A 19,014-nucleotide genomic window follows, 5' to 3' on the forward strand; every position below is an offset into this window, starting at 1 on the left:
GGAGGCGGAAATGTTGTAGGCCCGTGTACTCAGATTTGGGTGCACGTTAAAGAACCCCAGGTGGTCGAAATTTCCGGAGCCCTCTACTACGGCGTCTCTCATAATCATATGGTGGTTTTGGGACGTTAAACCCCACAAATCAATCAATCAATCAATCAATCAATCACGTGACGAGAATAGACGAAGGTGAATGACACGTCCAAACAAGATAATCGAAACATGCATGTCATGTAAAACATGACTACATGCTATATAGTGTGCTTGCGGCTGTTTCGCCAGCTTCACATATACCAAATTTGGCATTACGTGACGTGAATGGATGACGAACACACATACCAGGCGCAAACATTATAATCATGACACAGTCATGTGCGGCATAATACACGTACGTCTCGTAACGTCGGGCTAATTTTAGAGTGACTTATCAAATCTCCTAATTTGTGCTTCGCATATCATTGATTCCCATTGTACGTGGGATCTGCCCATTTTTAAATCGAGACACTCGCTAGCAGACGCTGCCTGCGACGGCTTCGTGAGACGCCGCGGCAAGGAATGCCTAGAGGAGAGGGGGTGGTGGTGGTGGTAGTGGTGGTGGTGGTGGTAGTGGTGAGAAGAGGAGAAAGGCACCTAATTTCTGCTGCCCGGTCGGGAGCACTGCGCAGTGCCTAAGAGGGTGAGCGAGCTAGGTTAGAAGATGCTTCCTGTGTTGGCGTGACGAGGCAGCAGAAAGGGAGCGTAGGAGGAGAGAGAGGGGATGGTATGCCCATGTGCCATGGGGGAGCGAGCGCAAGCAGCTGGTAGAAAAGAAGTGGGGAAAGTGAAGTGCAGCTGGGAAAAAGAGTGAAGCAGGAGAGTCGCGCGTGCGTAATTTGAGTGCGGACTATGGACGCGTGACATACTCCCGAGCAAGAGATCCTCCACATCTAAAAGTACCATATCGTACGTCGTCATTGGAAGAACAACGGAGGATTAAAAAGCGGATCCGTATTTTGGAACAGTGCCTTGAAACTGTGATCTGGTCATCACGGCCCATTTATGTGACGGAGTCAAAATTTCTAGCGTTGTGCTTATGAATGATAATATTCGCCTTCAGTTCACTTGCCAGACCCTAGCCGATTCCGCGCCAAGTGAACCCATGGAGGTACAGGTATCCTGCAGAAGGTAACTTAAAAAAAAACATTACCATTGCGAGCTTCATTTATCATGACAAATGTCACACAGACCAAATATGCAGTTTCAAATCAACTAGTAATAGGCGATGCAACGAACACAGTCATGAGGTTATAAACGCTTCTTTTTGGCAGTGTCAAGGAAGCACCACGCGGGTCACAGGAGGAGGCACCAGCACCCCCATGACGTCGACAACCGTGAGTATATTGGCGCTTACAGAAGTCGTGTGGCTCTTCCGGCACCGCGACAGCGGTAACGGTGATAGGCTCGTTCACTTTTAACGCGGCACGCATCACCGACGAACATCAAGCAGTTTTTTCAGCTAGCGCCATTCAGTTTCAGTACGTGTCCGTTGTACTTAGTTTCAAGTGACCAATAAGGAGAATGCCATGCAGGGAAGGAGTGGAGGTTTCGGCATGATTAGTGGTCTTCAAGTTGTAAGCGCACGGGGCGTCAACACAAAACTGGCTCTTGAGACACGAAGCGCAACGTACCAGCAGGGGGTTTGTTCAGCACCACACATACACTCGAACAGGGTCACCGCTCGTGCTCGCTGCAGTGCTTCATTAGAACAGTGCTTATGTTAAACGACTGCCACGCCTCGTACTGTTCAAGAGCAGATTGTTTCTGTTTTCTCGGGTTTTCCCAACCATGGAACGTTTCATCTGAATGCTTAGCTTTGGCTACAGACCTTTCCATGGGAGGTTGGGCATCCCAAACTAAACCAGCATAATCCGCGCGCTATCTTGCTGGAGGAGTCTTGTGGGTAGCAAGATGAGTGTCATCAAGTAGTTTGCCTGGCGCCCTTATTTCTTCACTTTAGTTGGTCAGTCAGTCAACTTTAATTATATAAAAATAAATTGTCTCGAGAAGCTGATCACCCTCAAGAGGGTGAGTCGGGAGTGGACCGCACCGACGTTGGGACAGAAAGGACGAGTCACTCCACTGAATTGCGAACCGTCTGTACAGCCCGGATTTGAGGGCATCTCGGTCCGAGCAGGTTTTGATGGGATCTAGTTTCATTTACAAAAGCTTGTAGCACTGCTCCGGCCAAAACGCGGAGAAACCCATGAAATTCGTGATTGTTTCAGATCGTCCTGCTAAGGTTATGCGTAGGACGCAATTAGTCATGTTCATTCGAAACTTACGCGACCACCAACGATAACGCCATGAGGTTTGATCACTGTAAAAACCATGCCGATGATCAGTTGACTATATATATATTTCACTCCCTACACCCCAAACCCAGTGCAGGTAGCATACCAGATTCTACGATCACGTTACCCTCCCCGCCTTCCCATTCTCCTCCTTCTCCCTCTCTCCGAATTTTAGGGACGATGCTTCTTAGGACGTCAGCCGTTCGTCCCCATTAACGTTTGATTGGAACCGCCGCTCGGTGAGTCTAGAATTCGGCCATAAATGGCGCTACTTGTACTATATAACGAATGCATATACGCTGAGAAATGCAAAATCGTCTCACACTAGAGAGCGTTTTGTAGCCCCGTAGTTGGAGTTCAGAGTTCAGTTCAGTTCAGAGTTCAGTTCGGACTGGCACGGTGGATGGACGTGTTTTTGAGCGCTCCCGATCGACTGCATAGATAAGTGGTTTTGAATGTTTTGAGCTTGCCTTTGTAATTAATAAGAGAGCTGGTAAATCTTTGCAGCACTTATTACATTGTACGGCTTTTTCGGAGTCAGTCACCAGGTATTTACTAGTTTGTGCGTGTGTGTGTGTGTTTGTTTGTGTTTTTTCTCTAGCTACCCTGTGGGGTAGGTGCACGTAGATTAATCACGCAAATTTTTGTAGTAGAGCTTAGACTTTCTCTTTTTCGTAGAACAGATATTGTGTTTTGTAATTATCGAGTAAGACAAGTACAATTACATTACAAGACAAGTACAAGACAAGGAGAATTGGTGTCATAAAGACATGGTTAAAAAGCTGTAAGGTGTTCAAGATGTGGGGTGAGTTTGAAAATAGACCCAAGTGCAGAAGCGAATAGAGAGGACGCTGACGCGAAGTGTAGGCAATGTGAGGTCGAGGAAAAAATGGAGAAAACGATGATTGCCCAAAGTGAACTGCTGATGAGAATCACCGAGTTGAAGAATGCGTTGGCGACAGGGCAAGAGAAAACGAGGGCAATGAGAGAAAGGCTGATGTCCGCCGAGGAAGCACTAGCCAAGGTGTACAAAGGAGCGGCCGATGGAGAGAACAGTAGGGCACTGGCAACCACAACGACGGAGAAGAAAAAGCAAGCAAGTTTGGAAAAAACAGGTTCAGCCGGTTCAATTGTCGCAAAGCCCAGCTTCAGCGAAGTAGTGGTTGGGCTGGGAGGGGACAAAGTAGCCGGCGTCACAGGTGCAAGTAACCCCCATATGCAGGACGCTCCAGCTAAAAAGTCACAGCATGTGATAATTGCCGGTACTCGAATTTAAATGTATGTGCAGAAGCAATCATAGAAAGGGTAAGAGGTGACAAGAGGGTTGCAGTAGAGAAGTTCCCAGGATGCAAGCTGGAAGCAGTCATGAGGCAAGCGAGTGCAAAACTCAAAACTACAGCTGATATACGAAACCTCGTGATAAATTCAGGTGGTTTAGACGATGTCTTAAATGAACATACGGCAGGACTAGCGACCACACTGGCGAAAGGGGTCGATGACATGTGCGCCACTTCTCCTCAGGTGCAGGTAGTGATATGCACGATACCGGAGTACCGGTGCGTGACGGCAACCTGCAAAGAGCGGTTGTCAACGCAAACCAAGAGATATGGTGGATGAGTCGAGAGAAAGGCTTTGAGGGGGTGGAAATAAACAGAGAGGTGCATAGGTGCGGTGGTTTTCAACGAGACAAAATTTACTTCGATAGGTGGCTAGGTCATGAGGTAGTTTGGCGACTTGCAGGACGCGCAGTAGCTTTTTTGGGGGGCAAGCGAGCCCTTCGGGGTGCAGGATAGCTAGTGTAGCGGCGAGAGAAGGAGAGACGTGAGATGACGTCGAAGGCGGCCGATGGGGCCGTGCCGATCTCGCCACTTTATTCCTGGCCTGAAGCGGAGCCACGTCGGTTACCAGCGTCCGCCACGCCAGGCGTGTCAGCTCGTTCTCCTCGCGCAGCTCGACCTAGCATCAGCTGCGTGAGAGGCGCGGCGCGGTGATCAAGAAATGATGGCGAAGATGATGGCACTACAGGGCTCCCCCCCTAGCGCTTTGCGCGATTCGAAGGCATATGAAAAAAGAAAGAGAAAGAGACTATATACATGAACGACAATCCGCAAGGTGTCCGTTTTGGAAGTTCTAGTTTGTCAACGTGTAGTGACCATCGGGAACCAGTGGGTCTCTGGCGGGCGACACTGGGAATGGCGCAGCGGACGAGGGTGGCCAGGCAGGCACGCTGTTGGAAGGAGCGGGCGAGGGTCGTGATGAAGGGACACCCTTGTCGACAGCGAGCACCAACAACAAGGTGAAAAATGTCCAAGGGCCGAGAACACACACCGGCCGCCCCGGCGCGGCCGATTGTCGCGCGCACTCGGACACTGATGCTCAAAAAATGAACTGCAGCATGAGCGCAGCACGGCCAGTTCAGAGGGTCCAGCGTTACCTCCACGTTGGAGCTGGTGGGGACGACGACAGGGAGTGCGGTCAACCCTGGCAGTGCACCCACCGTGCCGGTACCGTCGCTTCCGGTTGCACATCAGCGGGCGCGGCGGCCGCCTGGTCGGCCGAGCAGGGTGCAGATAAGTCTGAAACGGTGCGCTCTGCACCGACGAAGTGCGACATGGTTTACAGTGACAACGAGCCGGCCCAGAGGGCACTGACAGACCGCTTTCCCCGACCTCTGACGACGCGCGACGCGTAGGCGTACGCCGATGAGTCGTCGCGCTGTTCGAGCCAAACCCGACGTCCGGTGATGCGAGACCGAGCGACAGGCATGCGGCGTCACAGCTGTCATGGGCCGTCGACGGCGCCGATATGCTCGAGCACGCGCACGCAGTGGCAGGCGGATGGCCCAACTGCGCATCCGTTGGGGCACGCACGGTGTGCTCCACCCGCGGTGAGCCAGGCGTGTGGCCCTCGGGACCCCCTGACATCGCCACAGCATCACGCACGTCCAGCCGTGCATGCCCAGGGGCCCGAATCCCCGCAGGACACATCGAGGATGATGTCAGTAGGCGCCGGCAGTCCACGAGGCCCTGAGCAGCAGGCACCGGTGTGCAGGGGAAACTGATGGCGTGGAGTGTCACAGCGGGCTCTGGGTCCACAGTGCGAGTGGTGCCGCGGGCCTCCACAGGCGCCTGGACAGGCGGGGAGTCTGCAGGAAGGTCAGCTGGCCCAGCCGAGGTCGTCATGGAGTCTGGTGGGGCCACGGTGTCACGTGCCGTCGCTTTCGTGGAGAACGTGCAGGTGGCAGGTACGTGTGATGAAGCTCCGCACGGGGGCTCTGAGGGAATGTACCTCTCGGAGGGAAGGTCAGTCGCAGTGGGGGAGTCTTCTACCTCGCGGTCGTGATCAGGTGCAGGAGTGGATGTTTCTGTGACCGGATCAGGTGTAGAAGTAGTCGAAGCCGGGGTACCGAGGTAGCGGTCAATGGAGGGCTGCGGACCGGTTCGTACCTTGCTCTGCGACGCCGGGGAAACTTGCCTGGTGCGGGTAAACGGAAGCGGACGGTATGTGTTGCCGCTGCGGGCGAGCACCGCAGCGCAGAGGGCATCGTAAGGCTGCGGGCTGGTGCTTGAAGTGGCAGCGAGATGGCGCAACTCTACCGGAAGGGCGTCGAGAAGAATGGCGTGCATCTGCAGCTGGTCCGTGACGCCATTCACCGCAAGAACGGCGTCGAGCTGCATAAACCATACCTTGGGGTAAGTTGATTGGTACGGCGGCACTGGTGGGCAGAGTTGCGGGAACATGGCCGCGGGCCGCTCGGCGAAGGGCGTGTTCTCCGGGTCACCAATGTAGCGGCGAGAGAAGGAGAGACGTGAGATGACGTCGAAGGCGGCCGATGGGGCCGTGCCGATCTCGCCACTTTATTCCTGGCCTGAAGCGGAGCCACGTCGGTTACCAGCGTCCGCCACGCCAGGCGTGTCAGCTCGTTCTCCTCGCGCAGCTCGAGCTAGCATCAGCTGCGTGAGAGGCGCGGCGCGGTGATCAAGAAATGATGGCGAAGATGATGGCACTACACTAGCAACGAGGAAAACAACCAGGGACACTCTTTGACAGGTGGTATGGACAGATACGATTCCAAAGTGGCACCAGTATCTAAGAGAGGTTGAGTCCGGGGCAGAAATAGACGTAGCCACGAGCGCCAAGCCAATTGAGGCATAGGATATATTAACATGCAGTGTGGCAGGAACCGGCTGAAGTGAGAAAAGATAGAACAGCTAAGGGAGGAGAGGCCGATGGTATACGGTTTTGTAGAAACATATCTTGGGTACATGGAACAACCGCCTAACAATCCGGGCTACGCGTGGGAATATTGTAATAGAACAGAAGGCGGCAGAAAGGGTGGTGGTATTGGGGTATTCATTCATAATAGTACAGACTGGAAAAGGGTCAAGAAGGAGTGCAAGGAACATTTATGGCTAAAAAGGAAAGTGGCAGGGCAAATGGCACTCCTTGGTTTCGTGTACTTGTGGACGGGAGCAAAGGCCAGAGATGAAAACCAGGCAGTGGTAGAGTGTATATCAAAGGACATTGAGGAATTAGGAGGAGAGTGCGAGATAATTTTACTATGAGATATGAATGCGCACATGGAGGATATAGATGGGTATACCGACCCAACAGGCAAAATGATCTTAAATATGGGTGAAAGGCATGGTTTGATCATTTGCAACAGTACCGAGAAGTGTGAAGGGCAAATAACATGGGAGGTAGGAAGGCTGCAGTCGGCGATAGATTACGCACTGATATCACATATGATGTATGATAGGCTCAGGCGAATGCACATAGATGAATGTGTCTCCAGACGTCTGGGTACTGATCACAAACGTATCAAGCTAAGTTTTCGAAGAGCAGTGAAAGTGGGTAGAAGACAAGATGAGCAACTACAGGAAAAGTTTTATTCAGAAAGGCAAATAGAGATAGCTACTAAACAAATTGAGAAAGTAATCACTGAGGATAATTCAACAGCGTGCACATCATCATCATCAGCCTGACTACGTCCACTGCAGGACAAAGGCCTCTCCCATGTTCCACCAGTTAACCCGGTCCTGTGCTTGCTGTTGCCAATTTATACCCGCAAACTTCTTAATCTCATCTGCCCACCTAACCTTCTGTCTCTCCCTAACCCGCTTGCCTTGTCTTGGAATCCAGTTAGTTACCCTTAACGACCAGCGGTTATCCTGTCGGCGCGCTACATGCCCGACCCATGTCCCTTTCTTCTTCTTGATTTCAGCTATGATATCCTTAACCCCCGTTTGTTCCCTAATGCACTCTGCTCTATTCTTGTCTCTTCAGGTTACACCTACCATTTTTTTTCCATTGCTCGCTGCGTCGTCCTCAATTTAAGCTGAACCCTCTTTGTAAGTCTCCAGGTTTCAGCTCCGTAGCTAAGTACCGGCAAGATACAGCTGTTATATACCTTCCTCTTGCGGTATAGTGGCAATCTACCTGTCATAATTTAAGAGTGCTTGCCAAATGTGCTCCACCCCATTCTTATTCTTCTAGTTACTTCAATCTCGTGGTTCGGCTCCGCGGTTGTTACCTGCCCTAAATAGACATAGTCATTTACAACTTGAAGTGCACTATTACCTATCTCGAAGCGCTGCTCTTTTTCGAGGTTGTTTTACATTACTTTCGTTTTCTGCAGATTCATTATAGGACCCACCTTTCTGCTCTCCTTGTCTAACTTTGTAATCATGAGTTGCAATTCGTCCCCTTAACTACTCAGCAATGCAATGTCATCGGTGAAGCGCAGGTTACTAAGGTACTCTCCATTAACTCTTATCCCTAACTGTTCCCATTCTAGGCTTCTGAAAACCTCCTGTAAGCACGCGGTAAATAGCATTGGGGAGATTGTGTCCCCCTGCCTTACACCCTCCTTGATTGGTATTCTGTTGCTTTCTTTATGAAGCACTATGGTAGCAGTTGATCCCCTGTAGATTTCTTCCAGAATGTTTATATATACTTCATCTACGCCCTGATTCCGCAGTGTCTGCATGACGGCCGATATTTCTACTGAATCAAACGCCTTCTCGTAATCTATGAAGGCTATGTATAGTGGTCGGTTATATTCTGAGCATTTCTCTATTACCTGATTGATAGTATGAATGTGGTCGATTGTTGAGTAGCCTGTTCGAAATCCTGCTTGTTCCTTTGGTTGATTGAATTCTAATGTTTTCTTTACTCTGTTAGCAATTACCTTTGTAAATAGCTTGTATACTACAGAGAGCAAGCTAATCGGCCTGCAATTCTTCAAGTCCTTGTCATCTCCTTTCTTAGTTATTAAGATGATGTTAGCGTTCTTCCAAGACTCTGGTGCCCTTCCCATCAGGAGACACCTCGTAAACAGGGTGGCTAGTTTTTCTAACACAATTTGTCCTCCATCTTTCAGCAGATATGATGTTACCTGATCTTCACCAGCAGCTTTGCCTCTTTGCATGCTCTCCAAAGCTTTTCTGCCTTGTTCTATCATTACTGGTGGGGTGTCATCTGGGTTACTGCTAGTTCTTATAGTATTAAAGTCGTGGTTGTCCCGGCTACTGTACAGATCTTTGTAAAACTCCTCCACTACTTTAACTATCCTATCCATATTGGTAGTTATTTGGCTTCTTTGTCCCTTAGTGCATATATCCCATTTTTGCCTATCACAAGATTCCTCTTCACTGCTTTGACGCATCCTCCGTATTTCAGAGCGTGTTCAAATCTCTCCATGTTATACCTTCTTACATCGGATACCTTACGCCTATTAATCAACTTCGAAAGCTCTGCTAGTTCTATTTTGTCTGTTGTACTTGAGGCTTTCATGATTTGACGCTTCTTAATGAGATTCGTCGTTTCCTGCGAAAGCTTGCCAGTGTCCTGTCTAACTACCCTGCTTCTAACCTCCACTTCACACTCCGTAATGATACTCGTCAGATTATCATTCATTGTATCTATGATAAGGTTGGTTTCCTCACTAAGAGCCGAGTATCTGTTCTGAAGCGAAACTTTGAACTCCTGTACTTTCCCTCTCAGTGCTAGCCCATTGATTGGCTTCTTGCGTATCAGTTTCTGTCGTTCCTTCTTTAAGTCTAGGCGAATTCGAGACCGTAACATTCTATGATCACTGCATCGTACCTTGCCAACCACTTCCACATCCTGCACGATGCCTGGGTGTGCACTCATTATAAAGTCTATTTCGTTATTATTTTCGCCATTAGGGCTCCTCCATGTCCACTTGCGGTTTCCTCACCAGAGAAGGATTGGCCACCCTGGTGCAGTATCTGGCCACTACCTCCCACATGCATACGTCAAATAACTCACGGCTCTCAGTCCCCAGCAGCTGCGAAGTAACTGACCACGGTGGTGGTCAGATCTGCAACGCAGCAGAGGGTGCTAAAAATTTCTGGATCCGGACAGGCCGCCATTGGAACCTGAACTTGGCAACGTTTAACGCTAGAACCTTATCTAGTGAGGGAAGTCTAGCTGTACTGTTCGAGGAGCTAGAGGCTGTTAAATGGGATATAAAAGGCCTCAGTGAGGTTAGGAGGACAGATGAGGTCTATACGGTGCTACAGAAGGGGCCTGTCCTTTTTTATCGGGGCTTGGCTGACAGAAGAGAACTGAGAGTGGGGTTCCTAATTCACAGAAACATAGCTGGCAACATAGAGGAATACTATAGCATTAGTGAAAGGGTGGTAGGTATCGTAATTAAACTGAATAAGAGATACAAGATGAAGGTGGTACAGACCTACGCGCCTACATCCAGCCATGATGACGCTTCAGTTAAAAGCTTCTATGAAGACGTGGAATCGGCAATGAGTAAGGTAGAAACACAGTATACAATACTGATGGGAGACTTTAATGCAAAGGTAGGGAAGAAGTATGTGGGGGACCAGGCAGTAGGAGATTATGGCATCGGTACTAGAAACGCCAGAGGAGAGCTACTAGTAGAATTCGCAGAACGCAATAATTTACGGATTTTGAATACCTTCTACCGAAAACGAGGAAACCGCAAGTGGACATGGAGGAGCGTGCACATACACGAATATAATTAGAATGCTTGAGCTAGAGCTTGCTAAAGGACGGGAGCAGTCACCCCGGAAAAGAAGACACAAACCCAAGAGTTGGTGGAATGAGGAAGTTCAGAGAGTCATAGCAAAGTGTCAGGAAGCCTCTAGGGAACACAGACATGCTAAGCAGCGGGTGAACCGACAGATGATGTTGAATGAAAATGGCAAATCTTTCTAAGCTGTAGAAGGGATGCATCCCTTCTGGTCAATGAAAAGATTAGAAGAAAGGAAGCTCAGTGGCTGGCAGAAGTACATAAAAAAGATAGAAATGCAGCTGCGAAATTTTTGAACCATCTAAACTCCCTAGGAAATGAGACGAGCCTAGAGCAGAGGTTTATAACCACAGCTCAAGGTTCTAGGCTGGAATGGGACGAAGCTATTGAATATATAAGAACAAGGATGACAGAAAATTTTCAACAAAGAAGTGCTTTATGCACTACAATAGACAAGGATGAATCGAGTGGCGCAACAGCTCCATTTTCACAACGAGAGTGGGAAAGTGCTGAGAAGAGAGTTCCTAGTAGTACATCAACACGCCCAGACGGCATTCCAATTACGCTGATAAATACATTTTGTCCGAAGTCTAAGCAGGCTTTGAGAGAGGCAGTGAGCAAAATAATAATTGATGATGAAGTCCCCGATGGATGGAAACTCAGCAGAATGAGCATGATCTGCAAAGGAAAATCGGACAAAGCTGACATAAGCAACTACAATCCTATAACAGTGACATCAGTGGTTTACAGGCAGGCGATGCAGATTATAAAGGAAAAACTGCAGGCATGAATAGAGTATGAGGGGGTGCTGGGAGAACTGCAGAATAGGTTTCGGAAACACAGGAGCGTGGAAGACAATCTGTTCTCACTGACGCAGTGCATCGAAATAGCAGAAAAGGAACACAGGCCCCCGTGGCTAGAATTTTTGGATATCAAGGGAGCGTACGATAGCGTGGTTCAGGAGGACTTGTGGGGAATACTGGACACACTAGGTGTGGAAGATGGAGTCACTAATCTTGTAAAAGATATCTATAAAGGTAACAAGGAAACAGGTATCCAAGCCTGCAGAGGTAAAACAGGGGCTCAGGCAGGGTTGTCCTCTGTCACCCTTGTTATTCATGATGTACCTACAAGGCTTAGAGGCCAAATTAGAGGGAAGTGGACTGGGCTTCAACCTCTCTTTCGTCAAACAAGGAAAACTCATCGCACAGGAACTACCAGCATTGATGTACGCATATGATATAGTACTAATGGCCAACAACAAAGAAGATTTGCAGAGATTGATCGACATCCGCGGTAATGAGGGAGATAGGTTAGATTTCAGATTCAGTAAGAAAAAATCAGCAGTCATGTTTTTAATGATAATGAAGGTAGTGAGTTTAGAATACAGGAGGTCACGCTAGAGATAAAAGATAAATACAAATATCTGGGCGTATGGATAAGTGATGGGGCCGAGTACCTAAGAGAACACGAAATATACGTGACAACTAAAGGTAACACGAATGGAGCGCTGATGAAAAACTGGGCACTGTGGAATTACAATTGGTATGATGTTGTGAGAGGAATATAGAAAGGGGTCATGGTTCCTGGTCTGACGTTCGGCAATGCAGTCTTGTGCATGAGATCAGGAGTTCAAACAAGATTAGAAATTAGGCAACGTGGAATAGGTACGCTTGCCTTAGGAGCTCACGGGAATACACCAAATCAGGGAGTACAGGGTGACATCATTTCAAGGCAGGGAAGCTAGCAGAAAGATAAAATTTGAGAAGCGATTGAGAGAAATGGGGGAGGAGCGTTGGGCTAGTAAGGTTTTCAGCTACTTGTACATGAAGAATGTCGATACAAAATGGAGGAAGCGAACCAGAAAATTGACTGTAAATACTTTGAAAACAGCAGGGGGCCAAACCAAAAAGAATTGTCGGTTAAGAAAAAGGTGAAGGAAGCTTAGACCGATAGGTGGAGAATCTGCATGATTAAGAACTCCGCACTAAAGATCTATCGAGCTTTTAAGCAGGAAATTGCCAAGAAAAGGATCTATGATAATACTCGGGGTAGTTCTCTACTGTTTAAGACCACGGCGGGAGTATTCCAAACCAAGACATATCGGTCCAAATACGAAGGGGTAGACACGGCTTGCAGTGCGTGGGGAGAGGAAGAGGAGACTGCTGAACACTTGATGATGTTCTGTAAAGGGCTTCACCCTATAGTTCAGGATGATGACGCAGAGTTTTTCAAAGCACTGGGGTTTAGGGACAGGGACGGCAAAATAGACTTTAAGCGGGTAGAATTGACTAGAAGGCGGTTACCTGATTGGTGGCAAAAGTCAAGGCACCAGTGAAAATTAAACCCTTCACTGCAAAGTACGAGTCCCTAACCTCACTATTGAAAGGGGAAAAATAAATCTAGTTTGTGGTTCACTAAGCATTACGGCTTGGTGGCGTTAGCCACCGCCCGATCTAAAAGAATAGCCATATCAATCCATCCATCCATCCATCGTTGGTTTCGGTAGAAAGCGGTGCGTAGTTTCCCTCTTTCGGCATTTTCCGAATAGACGCCACCAGCAGGCCATTCGGAATCGTCGACGCACGCGACGGGGACGTATCTTGTGATGTAGCGTTTCGCGGCTTTTCAAGTCTCAGTGAAGCAAAAGACGTTGACGTTAGAAAATATGGGGTCCCGTTTCACGCCGTTTACGTGTGCAGTGAGGGAACGAACGTTGAGGAGAGCTAACATGACTTCGGTGGCTCGATCGACTTCTTGCTCCAAGGACTGGAGGCATACCGCTGCGTGACAGTGGGCAGCCGGTGTTGCTCGAGTCGTCGAAAATCGTCTGTCATCTCTCTAGCTTCGTTGTCCTTCGTGTGATAGAGCTTGTGGTCTCCCTTGGCGTTCTTTAATACATAAGAGCTTCGCCCATGCTTCATCAATCACCGCGTGGATATGCTGTCATTTTTTTTATATTCCGGGCACTAATTCGCCCGGTAGGGATGTTTTATCTGTACCAACTTGTGTGCTGCGTTCTTCAACCTCACAACCACGTGACCATATCATCTGTAAGAGTCTGAAGAGTATACAGCACAGTATTTGATTTACAGCTTCACCTAATGTTCGCTTCACAATGAACTAAAACATGAGCGTTACGTATGAACAACGAAGGAAAGCGAACTTTAAAGGCTCGTTTGTTGTTGTTGTTGCTGCTGCTGCTGTTGTTGTTTTTGTTAACTATACAGCGTTAGTTGGACCTAACATATAAAAAAGCCGATGAAAGCACAGGAGATGTCTTTTTGTAGTGATTATGATGTTGATGTGCAGAAAGCAAAGCGGACGGAAAGATAATTTGCTGCTGGCGATGACCGAGCCTGCGACAACGCGTGCGATGCTCTGTCCAGCTGAGCTACACCGGCGGTCATCCCTCCATCCACTTTATAGGGTATACATGTGCACCTAAACGGGGCAGTGTTAGTCAGTGCGTCTAGGAGCCATGACGGCGAGTGGCCTGCAGCACATTGTTGATAGAGCATCGGGTGCATTATTCGAATGTCGTAGGTTCGGTCTCTGCCAACGGCAAATTATCTTTTCGTCCCCTTTACATTCTTCGCATCAACGTCATCATTGCTACAAAAACATCACCCGTGTTTTCTTTAGCTTTCTTGTCTGTTAGTTCTAATTAGGTGTGAACAAATGTTATCTCACAACTTTTCTTGTGGCTTCTGCTTAGTTTCTTTGGGAGGAACACAAAAGGTTGGCTTATTACATTTGAGCAGCAGGAGCCTTCCACACACTTGAAGTAACGGTGTTCTTACGGACATCAAAATTTATATCAAACAAAGTTGCGTACTTCCGTGGCCCTATGCCCTTCGCAGTGGCCTATGAAGAGACACCCATGGACGCGCCCCAGATGAGTGCTGGCTCCAAGAACGAGCAGGCAGAATCTAAGACCGACACCACCAGAGAGACGCACGGACCTAAGCTTAGCCACAAGGACCCGGAGACAGCCGGACATGCGAAGAGCCGCTCGAAGGGATAGTGCTTCAAGGGGAAACAACAAGCGAAAATGCGTGAGTTCGTTAGCGACACGAAAAAGGTTATCGAAAACATCATAGACACGTGCTTACCTACAGCGATTACTTAAATGAACCCCACTGAAGACGTATCCCTGAAGCACACGCATTCCTGACAAAGTTGATTCTGTGCACACAGTTTGTTCCTCCGAAAATGCTACGTCTGTGCGTCTCCATCTTTACCGCTATGTAGAGGTTCTAGTACGAGGAATTAGCGTCGCGATGAGGCAGCAACGCATGCATTGCGGAATCGACACCGTTATAGCATGTCGATGACTAATCCCCGCCGATGGATGCCGGGACGCAGCAACTTCTCGGGAAGACGAAATGACATACAGGGACGTTCCAAACGGACAGACAACACACGTATCGCCACGCCCAACTTACGGTAGGGGAAAAACTATTTTTCGTTGGACCATTCAGGGAACGCTTTGCAACCTCTCCCATATAGTTTCGACAAATAAGCTACACCACTCTTTCTTGCTGCAGTGCAGCGAAGATTACTTTCTCTAAGGTACGCCGTATGGGCATATTAAACACGTGACATCTATCCATGGTAATCCTTAGCGGAACGAGACGGCACAGTCAAGGCGACAGGGAGACGGCTACTGCTATGTAATGCCATTCCTCTAAAGAAGTGTGACGGAAGAAATGACAGCTGTGTCCTGTCATCTTTTTAGGTTCCGCTCGGGGCTCCTGGTGTCTATGGTTACATACCACAGACAGCGCTGAAGGCTACTGTGGTGATACTAACGTCCTTGAGGAGCTTGAACGTATTGTTAAAAAAGAGGAAGATATGAAGTTCCCTTTCATATTCAATAGTCACGTCTTGACGCGGGGCACCACAACTATGACGCTGGAAGGCAGCGACTCCTGATATGGCTCTGATTCTTAACAGAACGAGCAGATCTTTTCGAACATGCGAAACCGTCAAAACCTACTTGACAAATTTCACGCAGTACGAGTTCTTGGTCGTGACATGACATGTTCCTTGAAGGACTATACGTGTTAAGTTCCGAGTCATGGAGTATTTTGACGCCATAAAGTTACAACCATGTTCCGGTTTGTTTTCGACGCACCTTCTCATCCTCCTGAGCATGCATCCCTATATATATTGTTTATCAAGGGGTCGAATTAATGAAGCTCCTGATAATGTTTAGGTACGTGTACCAAATGAGCATATTTTCCGCCATAATGAAGGCTTAGCGGATAATTGTTCCTCCACGAAGAACACAAATGCACCACGTTTCTTTGGGGCACTGATGCACCAAAGGATTGTAATCTACTATTGCCAACAATCACTCATTAGTTATCGAATCACCCGCATTACGTTTAGTGCCACGTCAAGCCTTGTTCTTTTAGAGGCGACGCATCTCCATTACCCCCTCTCTGAAAAACTATATCCTAGCTAGTGAATGCCTCTGATGATTACTTTACCTTAATAATTTAGAACTCGTCGTGAATAGCTTGCAGGCCAATGTTATTGATGAATTTACTCTTCGTGAAAAATGAATCCCAAAACGTGCAACATGTTTTCATACCGATAGCATTGATCTCTGGTAGTAAGCGGTATCGCAAGTATACTTGAAAAATCACAGAATTCAACAATGGCTTTTAGGGTGAGAACACCGCTCCACCACGTCTCGCAGGGTTATTCATCGCGTCGCAATGACCTTGAGCTGTTGGATTAAGGGTAATGTCACGCCACGTGATGCGCTGTTAAGAGGCGTCACTGCTGCGCTTTTTCAGAGCCGCGCCATTGCGGTACCACGTGACTAGGCGAAGATTTAACGGCTCTTTCGCCGGCGCATAGTCTCTCTACCTCACCATAGATCGTGCGTACGCTAGGCTGTTCGTGAGTGCGTTTCAGAGCAAGCGACAGGCTGAATTCAATCAACTGCCAGAAGCTTGCCGAATGCGGTAGCGAACTGCAGCAGTCGCCGTCTTTTAGCAACACTAAAAATAAAAACAAAACAATGATAGCATATCTACGGGGTGAATGATGGAGAGTGGAGCAAAGCTGGGTCCGCACGCCACGGCCACGCCGCTACGGCCTTCCGTTCTTCTACGCCGGGATGTGGTGGCACTCTGAGTGACATTGAGGAGAATAGGGTCCACTACACGGACGCGGCTCGCACGACAAACGGACACTCAGCGGTGGTCGTTAGAGGTACTCATGAGATCGTAAGTGCGGCCTCAATATCTACCTCATCTTCAGCCACCAATTCGGGCGAGATCCTGGCGGTTACCTTGGCGATACAACACACCTTGTTCCTCTTCGCGGAAACATACTACGTACTTACCGACTCGCAACTGGCATGTCAAGCTTTTCTAACAGGTCGCAATGTTCCCAAAAGCTCCCATTCTATTCTCTTACGCACATTCAAAGTTGCTTCACACAACAGCCACATCATACACCTGCTCTGGACTCCTGGTCATGCCTCACTGTCGGGTAATGAACACTCTCATGTGGCTGCTCGAGAACTCACCCTACGAGCGGCTCCACGCAATGAGGCGGCCAACACAGAGCCAGGTTCCCCACTTCTCTCACATATCACGAAGCCACACAACATTACATACGCCAACGACAGCAATACCAACTCCCACCAGACTCGTTCACACGCGAGGAGGCTGTCGCACTTCACCAACTGCAGACCTGAACTTTTCCAAACCTCCACTTCATGAATAAAATATACCCTACTCGTTTGATGCCTGTCCAGGCTGTGGCGCTATCCCCACAACTTTTCACGTTACCGTAGAGTGCTCCACCGCCTGCTTCCCTTCCCTCCCTGCAATCCTTCGGTCCACCCGTACCCCTGAGCAGTGGGAAGGCACTTTTTGCGACGGCGCCCCCGAGGTCTGCCGGGCCCTCATTCTCAGGACCCAGGCTGTCGCAGAGGCTACCACAGGAGTCCTGGAATAGGGACTGCTGTAACCCATTGAACGACGCGACCCAAGCTCTCAAGTGCGCATGTGCACAATCTTATCCCCCTTCCCTCTCCCCCTTAGTTTCCTTTATATATTCACGAGTGTGAATAAAACTGGCTGTTCTTTTCTGTTGGCATGGTCCGACTGTCACGTTTACTGCTGGAGCGGCGTGGCCGCCTCCCAACCAACAGTGGCGACGAGGATGGGATGCAATTATCGGATGCAATTATCGGAACGCACCACACCAGGAGGGTCCTTCTCCCTCAGAGAGGCTATTAGGATACCGTCTGCGCACAAGAATGGAGATGTCTTTTCCTTCCAGAGTCTATCCTGCCAAAGCTGCGAGTGACCCAGGCTGGAATTTCGCACCGGGAGACTACGTGTACGTGCGAAATTACGGCGCCGGAGACAAGTGGTTCCCAGGCACAGTGGAGGCTACGCGTGGCACTCGCCTCCTGGAGGTAAAGACTGTGGATGGCCTTGTCCGCCGCCACGTGGATCAAGTTCGCAAGCGGAGCCCAGATGAAACGCCAGCAGCCGACGACATGTCGAGGCCATCTACACCGGTTTCCCCAGGGCCGGTACGACTAGAAACAACGGCGCCGGCTACCTCTCAGAGTACCCCAGAATCGCAACCATACGTACTACGTCGCTCCACACGAGCCAAGAAACCGGTCGTGCGTTTTGGCTACTAAGGGGGAAGAAATGCTGTAACCCATTGAACGACGCGACCCAAGCTCTCAAGTGCGCATGTGCACAATCTTATCCCCCTTCCCTCTCCCCCTTAGTTTCCTTTATATATTCACGAGTGTGAATAAAACTGGCTGTTCTTTTCTGTTGGCATGGTCCGACTGTCACGTTTACTGCTGGAGCGGCGTGGCCGCCTCCCAACCAACAGGGACGCTCCCCGTTTTCTTTGAATTTTCATAATAAAATGTTTTCATCTTCATTGTCGGCGCCTCCGCGCAGCTTCACAGCACGCTTTTGCCTCACACGCTCGCACATCGGGATTCCGTCTTCGAGTGTGAGCCACCACCGCCTTGCGCGCACGCCGCTCTGCAGCCTTGTCCAACCGCCGACCTTCTGAACTTGCGTGCGCACCAAAATGGCTTTTATTTTACTACACCGCGCCCCCTAGCGTACGGCGCTGCCGACGAACACGAAATCGCCTACGTCTTCGTGTGACGTAATTTCTATTTTACCGCGCGCTCGCACATCGGGGTTCCGTCTTCGAGCGCGAGCCGCCGCCGCCTTGCGCGTATCATACTTTTAATGTGATAGCGTTAAAGAGCTCGTGTCGCAGAAAACCCGCCGCCGGCGTCAGCCCCGTTGGTTGTGAGCGAAAAATCGTCTGTGCGTCTGTGACCGAAAAATCAAGTTACCGAGATAGCCGCGGGAGGCCGCTCTTTGTCCACACATGTGCGCGCGATCACACTGAAAAAGCTGCACATTCGAAGAAAAAAAAAGTGCTCAAGGTCACGAGGCGCGGTAGTTTCTAGGCCCTGCCGCCCCTTCCTGCTTAGCTTCCAGCGCTTTCGTCGGGACGAGAGAAGACAGAATGCAATTGCTGCATGCGATAAACCTTTGTAACTCCACTCGCACTGGACAAATTCTTAACACTTTTGCGGCATTGAATTCATGTGGTATTAAGCTCTTCTCCTGA

General features: G+C 49.1%; 1 protein-coding gene across 1 annotated transcript in view; it reads left to right on the forward strand.

Annotated features, from left to right (window-relative positions):
* Positions 1–19,014, forward strand: part of LOC142771942 (uncharacterized) — a 49,631-nt gene that overhangs the window by 29,542 nt on the left and 1,075 nt on the right. The window contains exons 5-6 of the mRNA XM_075873945.1: positions 1,305–1,367; positions 14,226–14,420. Of these exons, the coding sequence (XP_075730060.1) occupies positions 1,305–1,367; positions 14,226–14,389 (227 nt within the window). The 3' untranslated portion in view covers positions 14,390–14,420. The remainder of the gene's footprint in view (positions 1–1,304; positions 1,368–14,225; positions 14,421–19,014) is intronic.

The sequence above is a fragment of the Rhipicephalus microplus genome, chromosome 9 (genome assembly GCF_043290135.1).
Source record: "Rhipicephalus microplus isolate Deutch F79 chromosome 9, USDA_Rmic, whole genome shotgun sequence".
NCBI lineage: Eukaryota > Metazoa > Arthropoda > Arachnida > Ixodida > Ixodidae > Rhipicephalus > Rhipicephalus microplus.